Source organism: Myodes glareolus, chromosome X, assembly GCF_982192425.1.
Source record: "Myodes glareolus chromosome X, mMyoGla1.1, whole genome shotgun sequence".
Taxonomy (NCBI): domain Eukaryota; kingdom Metazoa; phylum Chordata; class Mammalia; order Rodentia; family Cricetidae; genus Myodes; species Myodes glareolus.
Window position 1 is genome coordinate 132,553,563 of NC_142053.1, and position 26,911 is coordinate 132,580,473.

The following is a 26,911-nucleotide window of genomic DNA, read 5'->3' on the forward strand; positions in this document are numbered from 1 at the left end:
GAGGTCTGGGGGCCCCTCCCAGCTTTGTCCTCATAGCAGCATTCTGGTGGCCCCTTTATATGTCACCCTACTGTCGGGGTCCTGGTGGATCTTCTGCACTTTTTTTAAAAAAAAATATTTATTTATTTATTTATTTATTACATATACAGTGTTCTGCTTGCATGTATTCTTTCAGGCCAAAAAAGGGAACCAGATCTCACTACAGATGGTTGTGAGCCACCAGGTGGTTGCTGGGAATTGAACTCAGGACCTCTGGAAGAGCAGGCAATGCTCTTAACCTCTGAGCCATCTCTCCAGGCTTTTGTCCTACTCTCAGGGTCCTTCCTCATGGCCCATCTTCTTCTTCTTCTTTTTTTTTTAAATATTTATTTATTTATTATGTATACAATATTCTGTCTGTGTGTATGTCTGCAGGCCAGAAGAGGGCACCAGGACCTCATTACAGATGGTTGTGAACCACCATGTGGTTGCCGGGAATTGAACTCAGGACCTTTGGAAGAGCAGGCAATGCTCTTAACCACTGAGCCATCTCTCCAGCCCCCATGGCCCATCTTCTTTATGGGACTCTTTAACTTATTCCTGGGATTCTGGCCCCCCACCTTTCCTGTCCCTTGCCTTTCCCAGAACTTCTGCTCATTCTTTCCTTCTCCCCGACTAGCTCTCAGTTATTCTGGGCCCCTGTTCATCGTGCACATCTCTTTGTGCAGATAAACTGAGGCATACAAAGATGTGATCTGTCTTCTCCCCGTTCTGAACTCTCTTGACTTAACAAATACTCCCTCAGTAATGGGCAACACTCAATCTTGTGCATCCAAGAAATCCAAGGATTCTTCTCTTGCCTGGTTCTGTGTTTACATACTGTTTTCTGTGCATCAGACCTTATTACATAAGGTCAATACACTTTTTTAAAATTAGGCTAAAGAGGTAATACCAGACCTCCATGAAAAGGCATCATAAAGTGCAGATAGTTGGATTTTTTTTGATTTTTTTTTTTTGAGGCAGGGTTTCTCTGTGTACCAGTCCTGGTTGTCCTGAAACTGGCTCTGTAGACCAGGCTGGCCTTGAACTCACAGATTTTCACCTACCTCTGCCTCCTGAGTGTTGGGATTAAAGGCATGCACTACCAACGCCCGACTTAGTACAGGTAGTTTAGTAGGTTTGTTATAGATCTCTTCTTATAGTTAATTCCCTCCACTGTTGACTCCTTTGGTTTTTGAAGCAACTATTTTACATAACGTAGCTAGTGGATGCTAAAAGAAACTTAAGAGATTTCCCCAGCCATAGACACCCTACTCAGGTGAGAAACTGAAGATGCTGGCTTCACTGTTCTTTGTTTTGTGTTGTTTGTTTGTCTTACTTTATAACTATGGCTGGCCTGACACTCACTGTGTGGAGTGTGAGGTTGCCCTTGAACTCACAGAGATCCGCTTGCTGCTGCCTCCCAAGTGCTGAGATTAAAGGTGTGTGCCACCATGCCTGGCCAGCTAACATTCTTTAACTGGCTACTCACTGGTTACACCTAGAAATGGCCATCTGCAGACCAAAAAGATACTTTGAAATTCAAAATATTATAAGGGAGTACTTTAAAAAATTTATTCTCCATTAATTTGGAAAACATAAAAGAAAGGACAATTTCTAGGTTCATCCAAATCACAAAAATTAAACTAAGAGAGATTGACAATTTAAACCAATGAAGAGATGAAAACAGTAATAGAAAGCCTTCTGACTAAAAAATGTCCAGGCCCAGACGGATTCACAGCAGAATTCTACCACATTTTCAAAGAAGATCTACAGCCAATACGTCTTAAATTATTTTTTTTTAAAAAAAGAAAGAAAATCCAGGCTGTGGTAGTGCACGTCTTTAATTTCAGCACTCAGGAGGCAGAGGCAGGTGGACCTCTATGAGTTTGAGGCCAGCCTGATCTACAAAGAGAGTTCCAGGACAGCCAGGATGGGTTATGTAGAGAAATCCTGACTTGAAAAACAAAACAAAACAAAAAACAAAACAACAGCATAACCCCCCCAAACCAAAATGGAACAGTTCCAAACTCCTTCCATGAAGTCAGTATAACTTTTATATACAAACCATATAAAGACACAAGAAAGAAAGAAAACTATAGACTAATATTATTGATGAACAAAGATGCAAAAAATCCTCAATAAAATGCAAGCCCAATATAGGCATATATCAAAAAGATCATTCATCATAATTAAGTTGGCTTTATCCTTGAGATACAGGGAGGCTTCAAAATACCTAAGTCAACAGATGCAATAATCCATACAAATGGACTTAATGACAAAAAACACATGATCATTTCAGCAGATGCAGGAAAAAACTTTGGCAAAACCCAACACGTCTTTATGATAAGCCCTAGAGAGCAGGACTGAAGGGAACATGCCCCAACACAATAAAGCCACATATGATAAATCCACAGCCAGCATTATCCTAAATGGAGAAAAACTCAAAGCAATCCCATAGAAATCAGGAAGGGGACAGAGTTATTCACTATCCCCACTCCTTTTCAATGTAATACTTGAAGCACTAGCTAGAGTAATAAGAGAAGGGAACCAAAGGGATGCAAACAGGAAAAGAAGTCAAATTATCCTTATTTGCAGACAATATGATATTATACATAAGAGACCCCAAAAATTCCACCAGAAAACTTCTAGAAATTATTAACAATTTCAGTAAAGTGCCAGGAAACAAAATCAACTTAAAAATTAGTAGGCTTGGGCTGGAGAGATGGCTCAGAGGTTAAGAGCACTGACTGATCTTCCAAAGGTCCTGAGTTCAATTCCCAGCAACCACATGGTGGCTCACAACCATCTGTAATGTGGTCTGGTGCCCTCTTCTGGTCTGCAGGCATACACACAGACAGCGTATTGTATATATAATAAATAAATGAATACTTTTAAAAAATTAGTAGGCGTTCTATACATCAACAACAAGCATACTGAGAAATCGGATCATAGACCTAATCCCATTCATTACAGCCTAAAAATATCTAAGAATAAACATAACCAAGGGAGAGAAGGCATCTATAATGAAAACCTTCAGTTTCTGAAGAATGAGATTGAGGAAGGCACTAGAAAATGGAAAGATCTCCCATGCTCATAGACTGGTAGAAATACCATTGTAAAAAATGACCATTTTACCAAAAGCAACTTACAGATTCAATGCAACCCCAATAAAAATCCCCACAACATTCTTCACAGAAATAGAAAAAATATCCTAAAATTCTTAGGGAAACACAAAGCTACAAGATAGCCAAAACATTACTGAGCAAGAAGAACTGGAGGAATTATCATTTCAGTCCTCAATGTATATCATGGTGCTATAGTGTTTTTGTTATTTTCGTGTCAGTTTTTCACAAGATAGAGTCAGTTAGAAAAAAGGCACCTCAATTGGGAAAGGGCTTCCATAATATTGGCTTATAGGCAAAACTATGAGGGCATTTTCTCAATTAATGATTAGAGTGGGAGGCCCCATCTCACTGTGGGTGGTCCCGCCACAGAACAGGTGTAAAGAAACAAGCTGAGCAAGCCAAGAGAAGCAAGCCAGTAAGTAGCATTTCTTTATGGCCTCTGCTTCAGTTCCTTCCTACCTCCAGATTCCTGCCCTGATTTCTCTTTATGGTAAACTGTGACCTGAGAGTTCTAATTAATATGAAATAAACCTTTTCCCACCCATGTTGCTTTTGGTCATGGCATTTGGCCACAGCATCGGAAAGCAAATTAAAACATATAGTAATAAAACTGTGTTGGCTAACGGAGTATAATAGGGGACTTAAACACGAGTTCACATTAACTATAGCCATCTGATATTTGACAAAGATGCCCAAAAAAAATTACACTGGAGAAAAGACAACATCAACAAATGGTGTTTGGAAAACCGGATGCCCACATGTAGAAGAACGAAATTAGATCTGTATCTATCACTCCACAGAAAAATTAACTCCAAGTGGAGCAAAGACCTAAACGTGGAATCTGAAACATTGAAACTGCCAGAAAAAAACATGGGCAGCATGGTACAGGCTAGGAGCAGGAGAGGGCTTTCTGAATAGGACTCCATTGCTGAGAAGTTAAAACCAGCAATTGACAAGTGGGACCTCATAGAACTAAAAAGTGTCTCTGCATGAAAGGAAACAAGCAAAGATGGAGTCCACAGAATGCGAAAAGATCTTTGCCAGCTATACACTTGGTAGAGGATTGATATCCAGAATATATAAAGAACTCAAAGTCAGGAAAACAAATGACCCAGGTTTTTTTTTTTTTTTTTTTCCGGGCTATGAAGCTAGTCATGGTGGCACTTGAGAGGCAGAAACAGACAGATCTCTTATGAGTTTGAGGCCAGTCTGGTCTACATAACGAGCTCTCAGTAGCTAGGACCTTGTCTCAAATTGAAAAACGGAAGGGGTATGGATCAGAGAGTTCTCAAAGGAAAAAATAAAAATGGCTAAGGAATATCTTCAAAAGTGTTTAATATTCTTAGCAATTAGGGAAACACAAATCAAGACTACTCTGAGATTTCATTTACTCCAGTCAGAATGGCTATCAAGAAAACTGGCAATAAATGCTGGAGGGGATATGGAGTAAGAGATAACTTCCGTTATTCGCTATTGATGGAATTGGTGGAAATCAGAATTTTGAATTCTCAAAAAGCTAAAAAGAAATCTATCATGTGATCCAGCTATACCACTCCTTGGCATATGCAAAGGACTGGGTATCTTAGTCCTGTCCATTTTACCCAAGTATTCGTGTCCTTTTGTGTAGCTGGTAAAGATCCTCACCCATTCTGTGGACTTTTTCACTCAACTTCCTGTTCATTGCAACTCTATTCAATACTCATTGAAATTCTTTTATATTATTATTATTCATTTTACATAGCAACTACAGTTACCCCTCCCCCTCCTCCTGCTTCCCACCCCTCCCCCCAGCCCACCCCCATCCATTCCTCAGAAAGGGTAAGGCCTCCCATGGGGAGTCAACAAAGCCTGGCAAGACCAAGCCCCTCCCCCCTGCATCAAGTCTGAGCAAGGCATCCCTCCATAGGGAATGGGCTTCAAAAAGCCAGCTCATATGTCAGGGATAGATCCTGGTCTCACTGCCATGAGTTCCACAAACAGACCAAGTCACACTACTGTCACCCGCATGCAGCAATTTCTAGCTAGAAATAGAAACAACCTAAATGTCCTCTCCTGATGAATGGATTAATGAAAATGTGATACATATCCATTATGGAATACTATTTAGCTGCAAAGAAAAGTGAAATCATGAAGTTTGTAGGTAAATGGATGGTAATAGAGAATACTGTGCCAAGTGAGGTAACCAGACCCAGAAAGACAAACTTCACATGCTCTCTTTTCTTTGTGGTTACTAGTTCTGAATTTTTGAATATGAGTATATAACCTGGTATAACCAAAGAAACCAGGAAAGAAAAAAAGGAGGAGGACCAAGACAGGGAATGAAGGGTGAGAGAGCTCTAAAGAGAGAAATAGCAGGTCATAGGTGTTCTATGAGGGGGAAACGAGAAAAGGGGGGTTTAACTGTGGAGGAGGGCATTACAGCGGGAGAGGGAAAGAGGAGGGATAAATGACACTAAATATGCTTGAAAAAGTCACAGGCAATTATTATTTTATATTTACCTAAAATTACATGTGATAAACTGGGCAATGGTGGCCCACGTCTTTAATCCCAGCACTCAGGAGGCAGAGGCAGAGGCAGGTGGATCACAGTGAGTTTGAGACTAACCTGGTCTATAGAGTAAATTCCAGGACAGTCAAAGCTACAGAGAAACCCTGTCTTGAAACCCCCCCCCCCAAATTACACAATTACACAAGCACGCACGCACACACTCACACACACACAAATACATGCATACACACACTCATACACATTTAAATGAAGTTACACCATTAGGGGTGATAACGCTTCTTACAAGGGCCATAGTCTATGTAACAAAATCCTCAGTTCAGAATTGAGAAGCTTCCTTACAAGTCATTGCTCAGGGAAGTGCAAGAGACTCCTAAAACAATATAGGCTTATTGTCATTGTTCTTGTTTGCCTCCCAGATGCATTCAAAAGTGCAATAGTGGCACTTCTATTTTGGGGGTAATCAACAACTGTCTAATTGGACTTAAGGCTATCAACAGGAGAGAATTCAAGCCTGGCACTGTAAACCTAGCCAACTTTCCCATGGCTAGTAAGGTCATGGAACCCAGAGGAGAAAGCACTAGTGCCCATTTCTGATACCAGTATAATTTCGATTTGCATTCTAAGTAGTTATCCTTTTAACCACAGGCAGGTGTAACTCTCATTCTTCATCAAAGAAAGTTCTTTTGCTGCAGAAGGAGAGCATTATAGGAAGCCATAACTGATCAAAATGCAGAGAACAAGTAACTGACCATCATGTGCTCATTCCCAATTGATACACATACAACACAACCTTTACATCTAAGGCTTGAAGAACATCATAGAAGGGGGGGTCAGAAAGGTGGTAAGAATAAGAGGTTCAGGGCTTTGGCTGAGAGACTATATCCAACAAGGAAGCTACACTCATACACTTTCCATAGTATGGTTGCCTATACAATGACATCAGTTCATATAGATGGGGAAAATGGCAAAAGGCCCTGTTGTAAATGAAGTCATAATTGTTACAGGCAGTCAGTGACTGTTGAAGGAGGGAGAATCGGTCATCCTCAGGGATGAGCTCCTCAATTGATTATGCAATACCAGTGGTCAGTCCTGAAAACATATACATTCAAGCCACACTAAAGAGACTCAGCAGGTTGTATTTATATATGTATGTATACATGTCACAATAATAAAGTAAAAAGGAAAACAGTAGAGATAATACATGAAAGCAGAAGGAGGGCTTGGAGGTAGAGGAAGGAAAACAGTGGGAAGCAGAGCAGGATACGGCAATAGGGGAATGAAGACGATCAAAGCATATTTCAAACATATATGAAATGTCATAATGAAAGCCACTATTTTCTACAATTTACAAATGCTAATTAAAAAAGACAGAGTTTCCAGGTTTGCATAGAGATTGCAAAGCCACTCTAACCTTGAGAAACACGTGAGGACCTGGGAAGGGGACTTGGGTCTTGTTGGCAGCTCGTTATCAGGAGGGGGAAATATTTAAAGTCTTACTGGTTTCTGAGGTACTCCAAGCCCAGAAAGTGTTCCAAGTCTGGAAATGTCTCCCAAACCATTTCTTCCAGGAGAAGAGAGTTTAAGAATTGACAGGGGATCATAGAAAATTTCTCTAGAACCTTGAAGGGAAGTTCAATGGGAGTCCCTGGGTCAGTTTCTTTTTTCTTTGTAGTCCTGAGGACTGAAAGCGCTCCACTACCCAGTCACACTTGCATATGGGTCAGTCATTTCTGTCCCAGGAAGAGGGGCACTTCAATTTGCAGTCTCTGGTGAAGATATTTAGAACTGAAATTAAAAGCAGTTTGCAGCATTGGGGCTGGGGTCTCTAAGCTGGGGGGGCAGGGCGGCGCTAGGAGGGGTGGGGCAGACAGGTGACACGTGTCCCAGCTAAGAGCCAGCCGGAGGGAGGTGGGGGCGGGAGATCGGGGACAGAGAGACAGAAAAAGGCAGACACCGTGAGAGACAGAGTTCGCCTTGTGGGAGGAAAGTCTATTTCCTACTCCAAATGGCCATTTCATGTGCTGTGGGGTGGGTCTCTCTGTATCTTTCCGTGTCTCTCCCTCCCTCTATTTATCTCTCTTTGCCTTCTTTTCTCCGGGTCTTTCTGAGAGGTTGTTTTCGTTTCTCCTCCCCTGATCTTCATCTCTCTTTCTCTCTCTCCTACCTTTCTCAACTCTCCATTTTCTCCTTTGCCCCTCATTTCTCTCTGTTCCGGTTTGTCTCTCTGCCTTTCCATCCGTCGGTCTCCTCTCCCCTTCCTCTAACCCTCCTCACTTTCTAGTCCCCTTTGCTCCTTTCCTGACCCTCCTATCCCATTTCTTTGCCAGCAGGATGGAAATTCAGGATCCAAAGATGAACGGAGCCCTCTCTGCGGGTGCTGAGGGGTGAGTGGGGGACTCCAAGGAGGTTTGTGGGGGAGAGGTCGGGGTTACCTTTTCATGAGCCTCGGTTTCCTGCCCCATCTATCCAGCTACAGGCAGGAACGTGAGGGCTTCCTGCCCACCCATGGTACTGCTCCTGGGAGGAAACCTGTCCAGTTCATGGATGTAAGTAAGCCCACAGGTTCTGTTGAAGTCTCACCTCCCCTATCTTGATTCCAACTCCTTCTCCTCCCTAGCTGCTCTCCTGCCTAGCTATCTCCCTGCCCCAGCTATTGGCTCCTTAGTCGCTGCCATCTCCAGATACTCCGTTTCCCCAAGTACCCCCGCTCTACTCTCTCTATTGCCTACTTTCTCCTTTCTCACCTATTGCCCCTGCCTCCCTAAATAGTCTCTTAGGCTTTGTGCCCCCTACTGTTCCCCTCCTCTTTTCTTTTGTTTCTTATCTCCAGATCCTCCCCCGCAGCCCCCTTGCATTTCCAGCTGCTCCCTCCAGACTTTCTCCTACATTTTCTTTTCGAAGCTATGTTTCCAGTTTCTTCCCATGAACTCTCTTTCTCTTTCAGCTTCCTCTTGCTTCCCATCACTCCTCCTGGATGTCTCCCTTCTCAGCTGTCTTAATCTTCCTGCCCTTCCTTCCCTGGCTCCAGCTCTAGTCTCTTGTCCCATTTTCCCCTTCCCCGATGTGTGCTGGACTTTGCCCCTTGCCAACAGTTTGAGGGGAAGACATCATTCGGAATGTCCGTGTTCAACCTCAGCAATGCCATCATGGGGAGCGGCATCCTGGGGCTGGCTTATGCCATGGCCCACACGGGAGTCATCTTCTTTCTGTGAGTCTATAGGTAGCCTTTGGGGGGTGGTCAGTGGTGTGCCCGGCGAAATGGGAGGCCTGGGCCAAGACTGAGCTATGCCCCCTCTTCCAGGGCCCTGCTGCTGTGCATTGCCCTCCTGTCCTCTTACTCGATCCACCTCCTGCTGACCTGCGCCAGTGTTGTCGGTGAGACTCCCGTCCTAGGTCCCCATTTTCATCTCATCCTCTCTTGACCTCAGACTCCAGATTCCAATCCAGACCTCAGCTCAGATCTTGAGCTCCAGACCCAGATCTACTTCCTAATGTCTGATTGCAATTCAAATCTGACTCTGGGCAAGACTACTCTGACCTCAGACCCTAAACTCAGCACTCCAGTTCCCACACTCAACTTCCCATGTGACAGATTCCATATTCATCCCTAGCCCTCAGTCTTTATCTGGGCTCCTAGATCATCACTTCCCAACTCCTACTATCCATCCCGTAGTCTGACCTAGGACCTTCCCCACCAGACCACTCCTAGACTACTCCATTCCACCTCTAACTCCTATCCCTCAGTCTTTGGGTCCTCTTAACCTGGAAACCAGTTCTGAAATCCTCAGACCCCCGATGTCCAAGGTTCCAGGATTCTCTCCCTCAGTTCATAGTCTGCCTCCCAAACCCCAACACTTTACTCTCAGCTTTTAATGTCTCCCTGGCCTCAGATACCATCTGCCGGATTCTACTCAGAAATTCTACCCTAAGCTGCACAGTCCTCACCTGAGTCCTCTGTTAGTCACAGCCGAAGCACACCTCTCTCACCTAGCCTGGCTTCCCCAAACTCACAGGCTGTTCTTCCCTGCCTCCCCCTTTGCAGGCATCCGAGCCTATGAGCAGCTGGGACAGAGGGCGTTCGGGCCTGCTGGGAAAGTGGTGGTGGCCGTCATCATCTGTCTGCACAATGTTGGGGGTGAGGACTTGGGGAGGGTCAACTAGGGGGAAGAGGGTGGAATGAGGTGGGCTTTTCTCTGGGTGGTCTGACGCAGAGCGGGGGGAATCCTGATAGTCTCCATCTGCACCAGCTATGTCCAGTTACCTGTTCATCATCAAATCTGAACTCCCTCTGGTTATTGGCACCTTCCTGCACATGGACCCTGAGGGGTGAGTACACAAAACCTCCTTGGCTGACCGGGACTCTACCTGGTGAGTTCCAGCAAACATCTCCAACTCTGTCCACCTGGCTCCCAGGGGCTCCGTTTCAGGTTAACCGAGACTATGAGTCCCGTGTATTAGGAGTCAATATTACATGTGACTATAGCTCTCCACAGGACTATAGTAGACCACGTGCTGATTCTGAGACTTCTTCAGGCTGATTCTGGCTGGCGGCGGTCTCTGTATGCCTGGTGTATGCTGATGCTGACCATATGTGTGTGTAGATGCATATAACGTACAGATAGAGTAGATGTGGACTCTGGATTTGACTGCTGTGCTCGCTGATTCTCTCTGGTCAGCCACGTGATGGATAACAGCTGGGTCCTGTATGCTGCAATTGATCCCAACCATGTGTGTTTGACATTTGGCTACTCTCATTTTTCCCTGTTTAACTAATTCAGGGTTCATCAGGCTGCTGGGCTCTATCTAGCTCTAAACGTGTGATTGCTGACTCTAGTGGTCTGTGTGTCGTGTCAACTATGTGCGCTCTGTCAACTCCATCTCCTGTTTGCTTTGGCGATTACTGTGTAGCAGATCCTCTCGGGCTGTGGGTGTGCGTGCTCAGGGAATTGTAACTGTGCAAGTCCTTTTGATTGTGGCTGCAACCATGTATATGCTCAGACTGTTAGAATCCAGATTCATACTACTGGCACAGCTCCCCGTTATTTTCTATACGTACAGTGGGATTCCGAGTATGTTCATTTGTGCACATATCTGTGCTTTTCTTCACTTGCATACAGCTTTCTGCCTCTATTTGTTTGTATTTTTTTTAAATGTGAATAGAACCTGAGGCCTCATGCGTACCAGGCAAGTACTCAGCCACTGAACTACACACTTCCGAGTCCCTCTGTATACCTTTTGGTTGTTGTTGTTTTGAGAGAGGGTCTCTCTATACAGCCTTGGCTGTCCTGGAACTCACTTTGTAGATCAGTCTGACTTTGAACTCACGGAGAGCTGCTGCCCAAGTACTGGGATTACAGGCACGCACCGCCATGTCTGGCTTTCTAGATATGTTTCTGAGATGGGGTTTTGTTTTGTAGCCTAGGTTGGCCTGGAATTTGTCTTGGCTTCTCAAGGGCTGGGATTACAGGTTGCACCACTTGGCCTAGTGCCTCTGTGTGTGTATTTATTTATTTTTTTGGGACAGGGTTTCTCTGTAGCTTTGGCACCTGTCCTGGAACTCATTCTGTAGACCAGGCTGGCCTTGAACTCACAGAGATTTGTCTGTCTCTGCCTGACCCCCAACCCGGGTGTTGAAATTAAAGACATGTGCCACCACCGCCCGGCTAGCCTCTGTATATCTTGACAGACATATTTGTATGTTTAGGAACCAGCTCTTATTCTACTTAGTAGTCCTATGGACTTTGGTATACATGTGTGGTTTTGACAGTTAAACTCCGGGATAGTTTTATGTGCCTGTCTGACAGTTTTATGTGCCAAGCCGAAGAAGTGTTTCTTTTCTATTATCTGTGTGTATCCTGTGAAATGGTTGGCTTGATTCTGAGACCATCCAGCTATGACTAGGTATGTCTGAGTTTTCTTTTTTTCTCCACCTTGCTGGGGTTCAAACCTGGGACCTTTGCATATGCCAGGCAAGTGCTTTTACCAGTGAAAGACGTCCCCCTGCCATAGCAATTACAATTAAGTCCCATGTGTATGTAACCAAGATTTACTCTATTCAATTCTGTTTATTTGATAGAAGAAGAAAATGTGAATGCCTGGAACACAGACACTCAAAGGGTGTTTGTGTTGTATGTGTGTGTTCTTTTATTATTTTATTTTATTTTTTTATTTTTTATTTTTTGGTTTTTCGAGACAGGGTTTCTCTGTAGCTTTGGAGCCTATCCTGGAACTAACTCTTGTAGACCAGGCTGGCCTCAAACTCACAGAGATCCACCTGCCTCTGCCTCCCGAGTGCTGGAATTAAAGGCATGCACCACCACCGCCTGGCGTATGTGTGTGTTCTTATGTATGTGCACATGTGTGTACATGCGTGTAAAGACCAGAATTGGTCTCAAGTGTCTCTTTTATCTCCCTTTACCTTATGTTTTGGAGACTGAACCTGAAGCTTACCAATTAGGCTATACCAGTGTGCCAGAAAGTTCACAGCATCCTTCTGTCTCCACCTCCACTGTGCTGGGACTACAGATGTGCGCTGTGGCTTGAGAGCTGGGGCTCCAAACTCAGGTCTTCACGTTTGCCTAGCACGCACTGTATCAACCAAGTCATCTCCCCAGCCCTAAGTTTAAAAAATATTTACTTGATTTAGATCTTTGTCGAAATATATGTATGTGTACCACATTTGCACGGTGGCCCCAGAGGCCAGAAGAGAAAGTCAGAACTGAAAGTTAGGAAGTGAAACTTAGGCCTTTGCGAGCCATCTGATGTGGGTGCTGGAATCTTCTTCTCTACCCAGGGACTGGTTCTTGAAGGGAAACCTCCTCATTATCATGGTCAGCTTTCTAATCATCTTGCCTCTGGCTCTCATGAAACACCTGGGTAAGGAGGCTTCCTGGCTTGGTCGTCGGGTGGCAGGGTCAGGGCTTGGGCACTAAGTAGAAAAGGCCCTTATTATTTTCCATATGACTTTGTTTTTATTTTGGTCCTGGAGACTGAACCCAGGAGTGTACACAGACTAGGCAAGTGTAATACCACTGGGCTATATTGCCAGTCTGAAAAAAAGATACATTTTCAATGGTTATGGAATGCTGAGAGGGTGGGGAGGGCTTGTCTGATTTGACTTTTAGCAGACTGGTAGGAGTTTTCTATAGAGGGAGGTTGGTTCAGGTGGAAATGGAAGCGTATTCGAAGGACAGAGTAAGGCTTTGGTGTTCAGTGTACTGAGTTCCTTGATTTCCAAGGCTCTGTTATCACTTCTTGTAGGCTACTTGGGGTATACAAGCAGCCTCTCTCTGACCTGCATGTTGTTTTTCCTCGTTTCGGTAAGTCAGCAAGGACATGAATGGCGGGAGGCGGCCGGGGAGAGTTTGAGACACTGAGACATAGGCAAAACCTCCTTTGCGACTTTGTGTCCTTACTCGGAATACCCAGGTCATCTATAAGAAGTTCCAGCTTGGCTGTGATGTGAGCCACAATGACACAGCAGTGGAGGGTGAACAGCCTTCCATCCAGGGGTTTAACAGCAGCTGTGAGGCCAAGCTGTTCACAGTTGACTCACAGGTAGGTATGCAGGCAGGTAGGAGCTTGTACCACACTGGGCCCTCTTGCCCTATCCCAACATTTCATTTTTTTATCAGAGTACTGGGCTTTGGGGGCTGTGTCATGTGCCCTACTTTAAAGGTAATGGGGAGTACTCTAGGGGTTCTAATTCTATGTTCATGGACCATTCCCCAGATGTCTTACACGGTCCCCATTATGGCTTTTGCCTTTGTCTGCCATCCTGAGGTGCTGCCCATCTACACAGAGCTATGCCGGTGAGTAGAGAGTAGAGGGGCGTTGTGATCAGCCATTTAAAGGGGGCAGTAGCCATAATGTCTGGCAGTCTCCATAGCAACCCTGGTATGGTATCTTGAGGGTGGCTGGTTTTGACAAAGGAGGGATTTGGAGTGTTTATGAAACCTCAGGGAGGCAGAGAAGTGACTATATACTGACTGGATTTAAGCAGTACACTCTTCTAATGCCCAGAATAAATGTGAGTGGACAGAGCTGGGAGGCAGGGATCAGATGAGTAGATGGAAGAGGTGATGGTCTCCAAAGATGAGGCTGAGGAATCAAGGATGATCCGATGGCTGGAGAGAGACAGGTGGACAGAAGGGAGGCAGGACTGGGGATTTTAGAGGATCAGACAGAAGGGGGCAGTATAGATGTCAGATGGAGGAAAAGGCAGAGATGGTCATAGGGGCAGAGATATAGATGGATAGATAGGGGAGGCTTGGCTAGTTACCCCAGGGAGGCAGAGATGGAGTGTCAGGGTATACCAATTGATCATTGTCAGTCCTAGGAGGAGGGAGACTCTGGAGGATGGGAGCCAGTTTTGAGGGTACACAAGTTCAAGGGTATGGCCATGACAGTTCCATGATCTATACACTTCAGGCCCTCCCAGCGCAGGATGCAAGCTGTGGCTAACATGTCCATTGGGGCTATGTTCATCATGTATGGACTCACAGCTACCTTTGGATACCTGACCTTCTACAGTGAGTGTGGCTGGGGCCATGGGTGGGCCATGGGTAGAGTCCAAGCCTGGGCTAGGGCAGAAGCCTCTGAGTTTTTGCCCTCCAGGACCTCAGGCCTATCTGTTTTCAAAAAGTAGAGTAAACATCATCATCATGTGTGTAGATTTTATCACCACATGTGTCATGGTTTCGGGGCTACTGAGCCTAGTGTTCTTGTATCTTGTGTACCCTCCCCCTGTTCCAGGCACTGTGAAGGCAGAGATGCTGGAAATGTACACCCAGGAGGATCTGCTCATTCTTTGTGTGCGTCTGGCTGTGCTGCTTGCTGTAACCCTGACTGTGCCGGTTGTGCTGTTCCCTGTGAGTGGGGGCAAGGAAGGCCTGGGGAGTGAAGGAATAAGGGGATGAGCAGCGGGAAGAAACTTGCATGTTTGGAAAGAAGGTGGAGATAGGAGCAGATGGGTAGGTGGAGGGAGCAAAAATAGACATATAAGAACGGGCCTGGTAAACAGAGAAGGCAAAAACAGATGGCTGGACAAAAGGGGACCTGGGGCCAGGTATGTAGCTCTGTTTGCAGAGTGCTTCCTAACGTACATGAAGCCCTGTGTGAGATTCCTAGCACTGTATTAAATAGTATATAGGGGTGCATGCCCATAATCCTAGTTCTCTGGAGGTACAGACAGGAGGATTAGGAGTTCAAGGTCATTCTTAGCTACAGTGTTGAGTTTGAGGCCTGTCTGGGCTAATAAAGAAGGAACAGGGTGGTAGAGATAGTGAGATAGTGAGAGAGACAGGGTTTTCAGACAGGGTAAAAGGATAGGTTACGGTCAGAGGGGGAGGTGGAGATGAACAAAAGAGGAGACAGGATTTCCGTAGTGGTGGAAGCAACGATAGAGTTATATGGAAGAAGGAGACGTGGCCTGTTGAGGTAGAGGCATGAATACCTGATCAGGCAGGCTGAAGGCATTGATAGTGGGGTAGGAAATCAAGGATCTTGGACTTGGTAGAGACAGATAGGATCACATGCCAGAGGGGACAGCATGTGAGTCCTGATCCCTGTCCTCCCCTTCCTTACCTGCAGATCCGCCGAGCCCTACAGCAGCTGCTCTTCCCAAGCAAGGCCTTCAGCTGGCCACGACATGTGGCCATAGCCCTGATCCTGCTGATTTTGGTCAATGTCCTTGTCATTTGTGTGCCAACCATCCGAGATATCTTTGGGTTTATTGGTCAGTATCTTCAACCTCAGTTCCTTGCCCTAGCTAATATGGGCCTTGCCTTCAGACTTAGGTTGATTGCTGTCTTCTTCTGTCCTTTAGGGTCTACCTCAGCCCCTAGCCTCATCTTCATCCTTCCCAGTGTCTTCTATCTACGTATTGTTCCTTCCGAGGTGGAACCCTTACTTTCCTGGCCCAAGATCCAGGTGAGTATTTCAGGAAGGAGTGCTGGGGACAGAAGTAGCATTCTGAAGAGCAACCACTTGCTCCAAGAGGGCTAGAAATGAAAGGAGCAGTATCAAGATGAGGTTAGGAGAGGAAGGAGCATCCAGGAAGAGGGACAGGTTGTGAGAAAGAGTGAAGGTGATTGTCTTCGGAAGGGGTAGAGTAGATAGAATAGACAGAACACAAGCAACATTTGGGAAGAGAGAGAACCCTCTAGAAGGAACTGGTAGGCTAAGCTTGTGGTTCAATTGCAGCGGGCTTCCCTAGCATTTTTGAATCTCTAGGGTCTGTGTCCAGCACTGCAAATTGGGGAGAGGACTAGTATGGAGAGAGGACTCTTCAGATAGATGGAGGGAGCACCACTGGGGAGAGAGGCAGCGACACGCTGTAAAGGTGATGGAGGGAATTAATTCCCAGAAGGTTCTGAAAAGATGGGATAGATGCTTGCTTTGAGGGCCAGGAGAATAGAGGAGGGCCAGGAATGGATGGGGCTTTGCCTGAGAGGGGTTCAAGAGCATTCTCTGGAATGCTTTGGTGGGTGATCCTGGCCAACTCCACCTTTTCTTCCTCTTGCTCACAGGCCCTGTGTTTTGGCGTCCTGGGAGTCCTCTTCATGGCCATCAGCCTGGGCTTTATGTTTGCCAACTGGGCCACAGGCCAGAGCCGTATGTCTGGACACTGACCTGGCCTGGCCTGCCTCACTCAGTCCCCATGTTCACAGGCATGTATATGAGGGCGTCCAAGTCACTTTCCCGAGTCCCTCCTGCATGGGATGTGGAGGTGGCTGGTCTCTATCAACATTGCTGCCAGAGATGGGGACAGTCGAGGCTGTAGAGTAGTCCGCTTTCCTTCTCCCTAGAGTTGCCTTAATTCTACTGCCAACCCCATGAGAGGAGGAGGGGAGGCCAGGTCCTTAGAAGGGTTCTTACCCAATATAGTCCTCACTTTCTAGATGAAGCTGTTGTCAGGGTTATCCTGGGGCTCAAAGGGAAGAATAAAGATGCTGAATGAAATCCTGGTCTTCTCAATGACTTATTGGAAGAAACAAGCCCAAGTGAAGGCAGGGGTAAACTGAGGCTATGAGTGGAACTGTGTTCTTTCTCATCTGTTCCCTCTTTTCTCCATTCCTCCGGTGACTGCACTCAACCCGATCACGTGCCCATTTACTTACTCAGCAGTGACTGTGAGCTTGGGAATATAGCAGTGAATGTCCCAAGTGCCATAGATAGAGCCATGGACCAAACAGATCATAGTGCTTCCGTACAAGAGAGAAAAATGGTCTAACTTTGGTCTGCTTCCTACTTCTGGGTGGTCCTTGGACTAAAAACGTTTTGCAAATTTCTAAAGTATTTAAAAAAATCAAAAGAAGACTAGCATTTTCTGGTCTGGTAAGATCGCTCAGCAGGTAAGTGCACCTGCCACCAAGCTTGACAAAGTGCGTTTGTTTGGAAGGAGTGTACTGATTCCCATTAAGTTGTTATCTGATCTCCACACGAGAGCCATGGCGTTTCTGCACGTGCAAATATATGCACACGCATGCGTGTGTGTACACATCTCAAATGGATAAATGTTAAATGAAAGCTGTTTTGTGACCCTTGGGAACTGAAGGAAAGTCACGTTTCAGTGCCTGTACATTTCTGCCGTAATGCGGTTAGTGCGTGTGTTTGTGGACTGTTCATGGCTGTTCGTGCAGAACTAAGGAGTTGCTTAGGAGACCATATGGCCTTCAATGCCTACGTTATTTACTCATCTGTCTTTTCCAGAAAAAAAAACTAGCTTAATGCTGACTTAGTGGAATGGAAGAAAAACAACTTTTTTTTCTTTTTTTTTAAGACAGAGTTGCATTTATGTAGTATTTTCTGGCCTGGAACTTACTGGCCTGTGTAGACCAGTCCTGGAACTCAAAGAGATCAACCTGCCTCTGTCACTGCTTCCCAAGTGTTGGAGTGAAAAGCATATTCTATTATGACTAGCCTTTCTAAGAATGATTGATTTTTAGTGTGTATGAATGCCTACATATATGTATGCGCACCATATTCATGCTTTGTGACTGTAGAGTCAGAAGAGGGCATTGGATCCCCTGGGATGGAGTTACAGGAGTTACAGATGGCTGTGAGCTGCCATGTGGGTGCTAGGAACCAAACCCAGGTCCTCTGCAAGAGCAGCAAGTACTCTTACCGGCTTAGTTGTCTTCCTAGCCCCATAAAGGATCATTTTGAACCCTAAAGCAAATGAGTATATATGTGATGTTTGAAGTTGTGTGAGGAACCAGTCTGGGAGGCCTCACTGAAGAGGGGCCAGGGAACAGGGATCCTAGTTGGGATAGAAAGGGTAAGTCTCGTGATTGTTTTGGCAAAGACTCTCCCACACAGAGGGCACAGCAGGTACAAAGTCCCTGAGGCATACATGGACATGGCAAGTCCAAGCAAGAGTAAGGAGCAAGGAGGAGCTAGCATGAATGTGTACGGACTGATTTCACCACAGTTCTGTCAGTAATCCTGAGTTACAAAACATAGTATTGGCTGTCAAAGAGATAAAAATGGGATGGCTGATACATTTATATATTTATGGAAGAAAATTTCAGATGCTAGGTAACATTTTTCCCCCCAGATAATGTATATTTTTAATATTTCTTGTGCTGAGAATAAAACCAAAGGCTTGATACCTGCTAGGTGAATACTTGATCAAAGTTGCATCCCAGGCCTCCCCAACAATCTTTTTTTTTAAACATTTATTTATTTATTATGTATACAATATTCTGTCTGCGTGTATGTCTGCAGGCCAGAAGAGGGCACCAGACTCCATTACAGATGGTTATGAGCCACCATGTGGTTGCTGGGAATTGAACTCAGGACCTTTGGTAGAGCAGGCAATGCTCTTAACCCCTGAGCCATCTCTCCAGCCCCTCCCCAACAATCTTTATGCATACATAGGCCACTACTGGTAAATAATATGTCCCCCCATGTGATAGCTGGTGTCTTAGTTTGCTGTGAAGAGACACAATGGCCACGGCGACTCTTATAAAGAAAACGTTTTTTTATTGATTTTTATTGAGCTCTACATTTTTCTCTGCTCCTCTCCCTGCCTCTTCCTTTCCCCATCCAACCCTCCCCCCAAGGTCCCCAAGCTCCCAATTTACTCAGGAGATCTTGTCTTTTTCTGCTTTTTACTTCCCATGTAGATTAGATCTATGTAAGTCTCTCTTAGTGTCCTCATTGTTGTCTAGGTTTTCTGGGATTGTGATTTGCAGGCTAGTTTTCTTTGCTTTATATTTAAAAAACACTTTTTACATGTGATACATGTGATAGTTTACATGTGAGTACATGTGATAGTTGTCTTTCTGGGTCTGGGTTACCTCACTCTAAAGAAAACATTTAATTCATGTTTCACTTACAGTCCATTATCATCATGACAGGGAACAGGCAGTGTGCAGGCAGATACGGTGTTGGAGCTGAGAGTGTTACACTTTGCAGGCAACAGGAAGTCAGTTGACAGTCACACCGAGGAAAGCTTGAACAAAAGAGACCTTAAAACCCAAGCCCACAATGACACATTTCCTCCAGCAAGGCCACCTCTCTTAATAGTGCTATTCCCTTTGGGGGCCATTTTCTTTCAAATCACTACAGTTGGTCTTGTTAGCTTGCTGGGATTTGAAATTGTCTAGGGGATATAGCTCTGGATTTGTCCGTGAAGGTGTTTCCAGTTAGGTGTGAGGAGGATAGACCCATGTGGATGACAATCTCCCCGTGCGACGAGGCCCCAGGCTGAATAAAAAGAAAAGGAGAGAGCAAGCGGAGCCCCACATCCATCTCTCTCTGCTTCCTGACTGAATGCCATGTCAGCAGCCCTTCAAATGCCTTCACCCACAATAAGCTGTGTCCCCCTCGCCTTAAGTTGATTTTTGTCACAACAGTGACCAAAGTCCACGCTTTTCATTTTCACAGATAGTTCTTGCCATGTTGTTCAAGTGTGCTGTGAGTGTCCTTTCAGCCAAACAACTGCCATCTTGATGCATTCAGCTGGGCCCCATCCCTGTAAAAAGATCACCCCAGCTGGGCTTGTTGACAGTTTATATATCTCCCCCAACCCTGAGTACCCAACCGCTCCCTAGCGAATTGGCAACCCTGTGCTGTCCTGGGGTATATAGAGGCCAGGGAAGACCAGAAGGGGACTACATCTATGTGGCTCTGGGGAAGCCCTCATCCCAGCTGGGTAAGGCTTTCCAGGTGAGGCTTGTTTGAGAAAGAATGTCACACCCCTGTAAGTGACCACTCACTTAGGTTCTGCAAGGAAGCCCGATGATTCATTGCTTCCCCAGTGTGAACTTGAGAGGCATCATGCCTCATTTTGCCACTGAGACCTTAGGAGAAGGATTGCTTATGTCTCCTCTGGGAAGGAATTTTAGCGACAAGGTTGATCTCAAACCCCTGGTTTCAAGGGATCATCTAACATACACACACTTCTCCCTCTCTTCCCCATCCCTTTCTTTCTCTCTCCCCTTCTGTATATTTTAAACAGTTTCAACCTGTAGCCCAAGCTAGCTTTGAAGTTGTAGTGATTCTCCTGCTTCAGCCCCCTGAGTGATGGGACTATGCCCAAGCTATCATTTATCTGTCTGTCTGTCTGTCTGTCTGTCTATCTATCTATGTAGTTGAGACAGGGTCTCATGTAGCCTCAGCTGGTCTCAAACTTGCCATGTAGGCGACGGTGATCTTGAGTTCCTGATACTCATCCTCAGCCTCTCAAGCGCTGGGTTTACAGGTGCACACCACCATGCCCAGTGACATGCTCCTTCCTTCACTGTTCTTTGATCCTCACAAGCCCAAGGCCTACCTGGGCCATAGAGTAAGTTTAAAGGCAATGAAGTGATTTAATAAGAATCTGCTTATTAAATCTTTTCAGAAACAAAGATCTGGAGGTAGAGCTCACTGGGAGAGTGCTCATCTAGCTAGTACTGGTGAGGCTTAGATTCAGTTCCTAGTATCATGCACACAGAACAAAGAATAGCCAGGAACCTCCTTATTCAGTGATGGACATCACATCCAGAACCTTGTGCATAGAGGGCAAGCTCTCTGCCAACTGAGCTACATCCCTACTTTACAGCCCAGGAGTTTTTGAAAATGAGGATAATATGATATAATTTTTAAATTTTATTTTTTTTAATTAAACTTATTCATTTACATTCTGATCACACGAGAACCTATTCCCCATATAGGGTTGCCTTGTCCAGGCTAAATACAAGTGAAGGAACTTAGTCCTACCTCAACTTGATATACTGTGCTTTGTTGATACCCATGGCAGGCCTGCCCCATTCTGAATATGGCATATTTTCCCTAACAAATATTAAAATGTAGCTTAAAATCATAGTCAATGGGCTAGCATGGTTTTTTTAAAAGCAAAATAAGGGTCCCTCAAAGACATCCACATCCTAATTCATAAGACCCATGAACATGTTGAAGAGAAATTGAAGTTACACGTGGAATTAAGGGACATAAACCTTAAAATAGTGAGATCATGTTGGCTTATCCTATGGTTCCAACGTCACCATAGTGGTCTTTATAAGTGGCATGTAGACAGTAGTCTGAGAAAGATGACAGAAACAAAGTCAAAGAAATGTTATGTTGTTGGCTTTGAAGATGCAAGACGAAAGTCAGGAGCCAAGGAAGGTAGGCAGGGAATGTTTTCTTTGGAACACAGTCCTCCACCTTGCTTTAAGTCCAGTGAGATTTGTGCTGGGTCTCTGAACTAAAGAAGTGTAGGATAATACATCTGTGATTCTTTAGGCCACTGAATATGTGACAATTCATCATAGCTGCAATAAAAACGAAATGCACGTAAACAGATCGGTTAGTGAAACAAAGGAGAAAAGTAGGAAGGAACTAGACCAATCTACACATGAAACCAGCATTCCCAAACAGTGGGCAGAGGATGCTTTCATGAGAAATAATTGACAAGTGCCTGTCCATCCACAAAAATTAAATCCTTACCCGACAAGACAAAAATAATAAATTTAAGAAAAATTAGAAGTTTAATTGCCAAAGGTACATTAAAAAGTAGATGCAGGCCAGGTATGGACATGCATGTTTGTAATCCCAATCTTGGGGAGGCAAAAGCAGAATAATTGTGAGTCTAGCTTGGGCTACTTAGTGAGATCAAGTCTCATAAAACAAAACAAAACATAGCAATAACTTTAGCACAATATAATAGCTTAGTGTAAGTACTTCTTGACATGACATAACGGCTACGAACAATAAATCAGATATATTTTAAGATCTGAAAATTAAAATGCCATTTAAGGCAAAAGACATGATGAACTACCGTTTTAAAGGCAGATTTGGTGGGAAGCGAAGAGACATGTAACAGATAAATAGTATCTGTTCAGAGGATACAGTTCATTTGGTAAGAGTGTTTTCCCAAAAGGGAACACTCCTGCATTGCTGGTGGGAGTGCAAGCTGGTACAACCCCTTTGGATGTCAGTGTGGCGATTTCTCAGAAAATTTGGAAATAACCTTCCTCAAGATCCAGTAATAGGACTTTTGGGTATATATCCAAAGGATGCTCAATTGTGTCACAAGGACATGTGCTCAACTATGTTCATAGCAGCATTGTTTGTCACAGCCAGAACCTGTAAGCAACCTAAATGCCCCTCGACCAAAGAATGGATTAGAAAAATGTGGTACATTTACACAATGGAGTACTACATAGCAGAAAAAAATAACGACAGGTTGAATTTTGCAGGAAAATGGATGAACCTAGAAAACATTATTTTGAGTGAGGTAACCCAGACACAGAAAGACAATTATCACATGTACTTACTCATAGGTGGGTTTTAAACATAAAGCAAAGAAAGCCAGCCTACAAACCACAATCCCAGAGAACTTAGACAACAATGCGGACACTAAGAGAGACTTACATAGATATAATCTACATGGGAAGTAGAAAGTAGAAAAAGATAAGATCTCCTGAGTAAATTGGGAGCATGGGGACCTTGGGGGGAGGACTGAAGAGGGGAGGGGAGAGACAGGGAGGGGAGCTGAGAAAAATGTAGAGTTCAATAAATATCAATAAAAAATTTATATAAAAAAAGAGTGCTTTCCCAGCAATAGATCTGGGTTTGATCCTCAACACCCCATAAGAAGAGTGAGATATGAGGCTGGAGAGATGGCTCAGCCATTAAAGGCTAGGCTCACAACCAAAGTATAAGATTGAGATATGGAGGTTGGAGGATCAGATATTCCTCAGCTACATAGTGAGTTTGAGGCCAGTCTGGGCTACATGAAACTTTTTCAAAAAGAAAATAACTTCTTAAAATATAAGAATAAAGTTATTGTGTATTGGTAAGTAGGTATCATATTGGCATTACATACCTAGTCAACTGAATATTAAAAATAAAGTCAGGGTCTGGAGAAATAGATAGCACAGTGGTTAAGATTACTGGCTGATCTTGCTGAGGGTCTAGGTTCAAGTCCCAAGACCCACAGGGCACTCCAGAACTGTCTGTAACTCTAGGTCCAGGGGATCTGCCCTCTTCTGGCTTCGCTATGCATAGACATAAATGCAGGCAAAACACCCATACACATAAAAAAATGTTCAGTAGTATCTCAGCATAGCACAAAAAGACTAAGAAACAAAGAGCAGAAGGGAAAAGAACCCAAAGGGAATGGACAGTAGATTCCAAAAATCTCAACATTCATTCAATGGGATTTTCAGACATAAAGTATAAAAAGAAAGAATAGAGAGAAGGCACTACTTGAAGAAATAATGATCTAGAACTTTTTGAACTTGGCATGAGTCTTTGGGGGCTGGAGAGTTGACTCAGTGGGTAAGAGCACTTGTTCTCACAGAAGACTGTATTTGATTCCCAGTGCCCACGTGGTGGCTCACAATCATTTGTAACTCTAGTCTCAGGGCATCCAATACCTTCTTCTGACCTTATCAGGATCAGGCATACATGTGGTACACATACACGTATGCAAGCAAAACACTCATACACATAAAATAGAAAAATTATAAAAAGAGACATGAATCTTCAAACTGAAAAAAAACTCCATCCAAATCTGAGCACAGTTCTCTCAGTGTCTTGATTCTCTCTGTCCCTGTCTATCTCAGAAGGAGAAGGAAAAGCAGGAGGAGGAGAGCCAGGTGTAGAGTCTTACATCATCTACTTGGAAGGCTGGTTCAGGAGGATTGCTTTATCCCAGGAGTTTGAGGCCAGCCTAAAAAATATATTAAGACTCTTGGGGCCCAGGAGGAAGACAGAGCATGTTTCCACCAAAGCTCTGACAGTTTCAGGTACAAACTCTAGAGCCAGATTACAGGAGTACAAAATCAAACCAGTCAATGAACTAATACATTAAAAATAAGAACAGCAGGTATCACCCAATAAGTATTACTACATATTTTAGCTATTAATGACAAACTGACTATTAAACTGTAAAGGCATAGGAGCTGGGGTAGTGGCACTCCTGCAACCCCAGAACTAGGGAGGCTGAGCAGGAGGACCATAAATTCCAGGCTAGCTTGAGCTAGCTTCCTAGTGAGTTTGTGGCTAGCTGGGCTATCAGATGAGATCATCTCAGGAAAAAAAAAAGTGAAGGCATTTGTGGTTCCACATAGATATGGAGACCAGCAATAGCTGTTGGCTTCCTCCCTATGCATAGAGATGGTACAGAAGGTGGGTGGAGGTGGTTGGATTTTCAAATAGCTGCCAGAAACAAATCTTCTGTTTGGGGGCATACTAGGAATTTAATCTAGGACCTTGTGTGTGCAAAGCAAGCACTTTGGCCCGTCCTGTGGCAACACAATTCTTCTTCTTTGTTTTTTGTTATTGTTTTTGTTTTTCAAGACAGGGTTTCTCTGTGCAACAGCCCTAGCTATCCTGGAACTTGCTTTTTAGATCAGGCTGGGCAACAAAATTCTTGATGGTTTGGCCCACATTGGGGGATGAGATGTTCTGTATGTATATCCAACATTTTTATATTACAATATAATGTTGTCATCTGTGCTGGACTGAATTTATATGTATCCTGGGATCCCCACAGGTTGTGGGGCGAATCTGAGAGTGAGACATTCAGCATTCAGAGGCCATGGGTAGAAAAATCAACTGAGGTATTTTCTTAATGAAATCCTTTTCTTTCCTTGTGTTTCCTTGTGCATCTGGCAAATATCAGTGGTGAGAAACTTGGTAGGGCTGGCCAGGTGCCAGGTCAGAGTGACTTGGGGACATTAAGGCCTAAGTGGAGGGGGACAATTTCATGAAAATTAAGGCTCACTAGCAAGTGAGCAATCCCTGCAAACCCATCTCTCCACCCTCTAGTGTGCAGTAACAACACATCTCACTCATTCCTGGATCCTTATACACAGAAGATGGGTGGCTAATGGAAAAGTCCTGGATGCTTCCAGGGGAAATCACAACAGGCCAAAGGGAGAGAGGGGATTGTCTGAACTCAGCCGCAGAAACTCACTACCCTAAAAAGTACCAACTTCCAACCTTTACCCATCTTTTCATGAACAGCGAGCTGAATAGAAGAACTGGGTATACAGACACTGGGCATAAAAAAATTGTTAAAATAAAGAAATCGATAGAGTAGGTTGGATGTGAAAGTGGATGCTGATTTGGGCCTGGTAGCACATACTTAGAATCCTACGATTTGGGAGACTAAAGGAGGACTGTGCATTTGAGGCTAGCCTGGGTTACACAGTGAGACCTTCTGCCCACTACCACCACCACCATGTTGATACATGTACAAAACAACTACCAACCTGAAGATCCATCTAAAGAATTCTTTAATGGTCATCAGGAATGAATAGAGATGAAATCAATGAAGGATAAGTTAATGAATAGAGAGAAACAGAAAGTATAAATTCACCAAATAATAACTTCACTAGAGGAGAGTAAGTAAATAAATGAATGAGATTTTCTCAGACTTAGAAAAAACTTCAAACCTAAGAGGATTATGGTATACTGAATAGAATACAGTTCTAGACCCAATGACATTTGAGAGTATGAAAAATGATGGAGGGGCTGGAGAGATGAGATGGCTCAGAGGTTAAGAGCATTGCCTCCTCTTCCAGAGGTCCTGAGTTCAATTCCCGGCAACTACATGGTGGCTCACAACCATCTGTAATAAGGTCTGGTGCCCTCTTCTGGCCTGCAGGCATACACACAGACAGAATATTGTATACATAATAAATAAATAAATAAATATTTTTTTGAAAAAAAAAAGAAAAATGAAGAAAAGCAGAGCTTCTGATTAGCTTGTGAGAAGGCCTGGGTTCCACCAATAGTATCAAAAAGCAAAGTAAGGCAAAGCAAAATATTTCCGGAGAAACAATAAGTTACGTATAAAGAAAGAACAAATGAAGTAACACCAGATTTCTCAGACACTATACTGGTGGGGCTCACAATATGCTTACCTGGACTACAAGACCATGGCTTCCATCTACAGCACCATAAAAAGGAAGAAAAGCTAAAATAATAGTTCTTTTTATGCCAGGGACCAGAGGTACATAACTGTAACTCTTTCACTTGGGAGGCTGAGGCAGGAGGATTATGGTTTTAGGCCAGATTGGGCTATAAAACAATATCCTGCCTATAAAACAAACACAACTTTGTTGACAAGGATACACTGATGTAACAGCTCAACAATAGTAAGAGAAAACTTTCAAATAGGGTGGAAGAAAGATAGTTATTATGTGGGACTCCCCTCTGTATGCTCTGGGAATGTTTTATTTCCATTGGCTAATAAAGAAGCTGCTTTGGCCTATGGCAGCACAGAATATAGGTAGGCAGGAAAACTAAGTTGAATGCAGGGAGAAAGAAGGCAGAGTTAGGCAGATACCATGTAGTTGCCCAAGAAGCAAGAGGTAACAAACCATGAGTCTCGTGGTAAAATATAAAAGAATAGAAATTGGTTAATTTAAGATGTAAGAGTTAGTTAATAAGAAGTCTGAGTTAATAGATCAAAGAGTATGTAGTTAATACTAAGCTGCAGCGTGGTCTTTCGTCCTAGCCCTTAGAAGGTAGAGGCAGGAGGATCTTGGAGTTCAAGGCCAGCCTGATATACACAGTGAGTTCTAGGACAGCCAGAGCTAAACCGAAAAAACCCTGTTGTAACATGAGGGCTGGCTTGTTGGGGTTTCTGTCCTGCCCAGTACCCCAACAGCCGGCAAATCCCAAAGAGAAATTACACACAGGACTCCATAAGGTTATAAACTGATTGGTCCATTAGGTCAGGCTTCTTGTTAACTCTTATAACATATATTACCCCATTATCCTTATCTATGTTAGCCACATGGGCTCGGTA

At 44.1% G+C, this 26,911-nt stretch overlaps 1 protein-coding gene across 2 annotated transcripts; it reads left to right on the top strand.

Moving 5' to 3' along the window:
• Positions 1 to 7,561: 7,561 nt before the first annotated feature.
• On the top strand, positions 7,562 to 16,617 carry Slc38a5 (solute carrier family 38 member 5). 2 transcript variants are annotated; one of them, XM_085684308.2, is made up of 16 exons: positions 7,562 to 7,636; positions 7,984 to 8,039; positions 8,126 to 8,201; positions 8,748 to 8,863; positions 8,957 to 9,030; positions 9,698 to 9,790; positions 9,903 to 9,981; positions 12,449 to 12,531; positions 12,916 to 12,974; positions 13,084 to 13,212; positions 13,387 to 13,466; positions 14,086 to 14,186; positions 14,410 to 14,525; positions 15,247 to 15,391; positions 15,482 to 15,585; positions 16,185 to 16,617. In XM_085684308.2, the coding sequence occupies exons 2-16, from the start codon at positions 7,987 to 7,989 to the stop codon at positions 16,284 to 16,286; spliced, it is 1,410 nt and encodes a 469-aa protein (XP_085540434.1). In that variant the 5' UTR covers positions 7,562 to 7,636; positions 7,984 to 7,986; the 3' UTR covers positions 16,287 to 16,617. The 2 variants fall into 2 exon arrangements, with proteins under 2 accessions (XP_085540434.1, XP_048317307.1); XM_048461350.3 differs by having other exon boundaries at positions 7,577 to 7,683; positions 7,986 to 8,039.
• The last annotated feature ends 10,294 nt before the right edge of the window (positions 16,618 to 26,911 follow it).

Coding starts and splice junctions, on each gene's coding strand:
- Slc38a5 (XM_048461350.3), top strand. CDS start 7,661: ATGGCCATTTCATGTGCTGTGGG. Junction 9,031..9,697: donor GACCTGCGCCAGTGTTGTCG/GTGAGACTCCCG, acceptor CCCCCTTTGCAG/GCATCCGAGCCTATGAGCAG. Junction 14,526..15,246: donor TGCCGGTTGTGCTGTTCCCT/GTGAGTGGGGGC, acceptor CCTTACCTGCAG/ATCCGCCGAGCCCTACAGCA.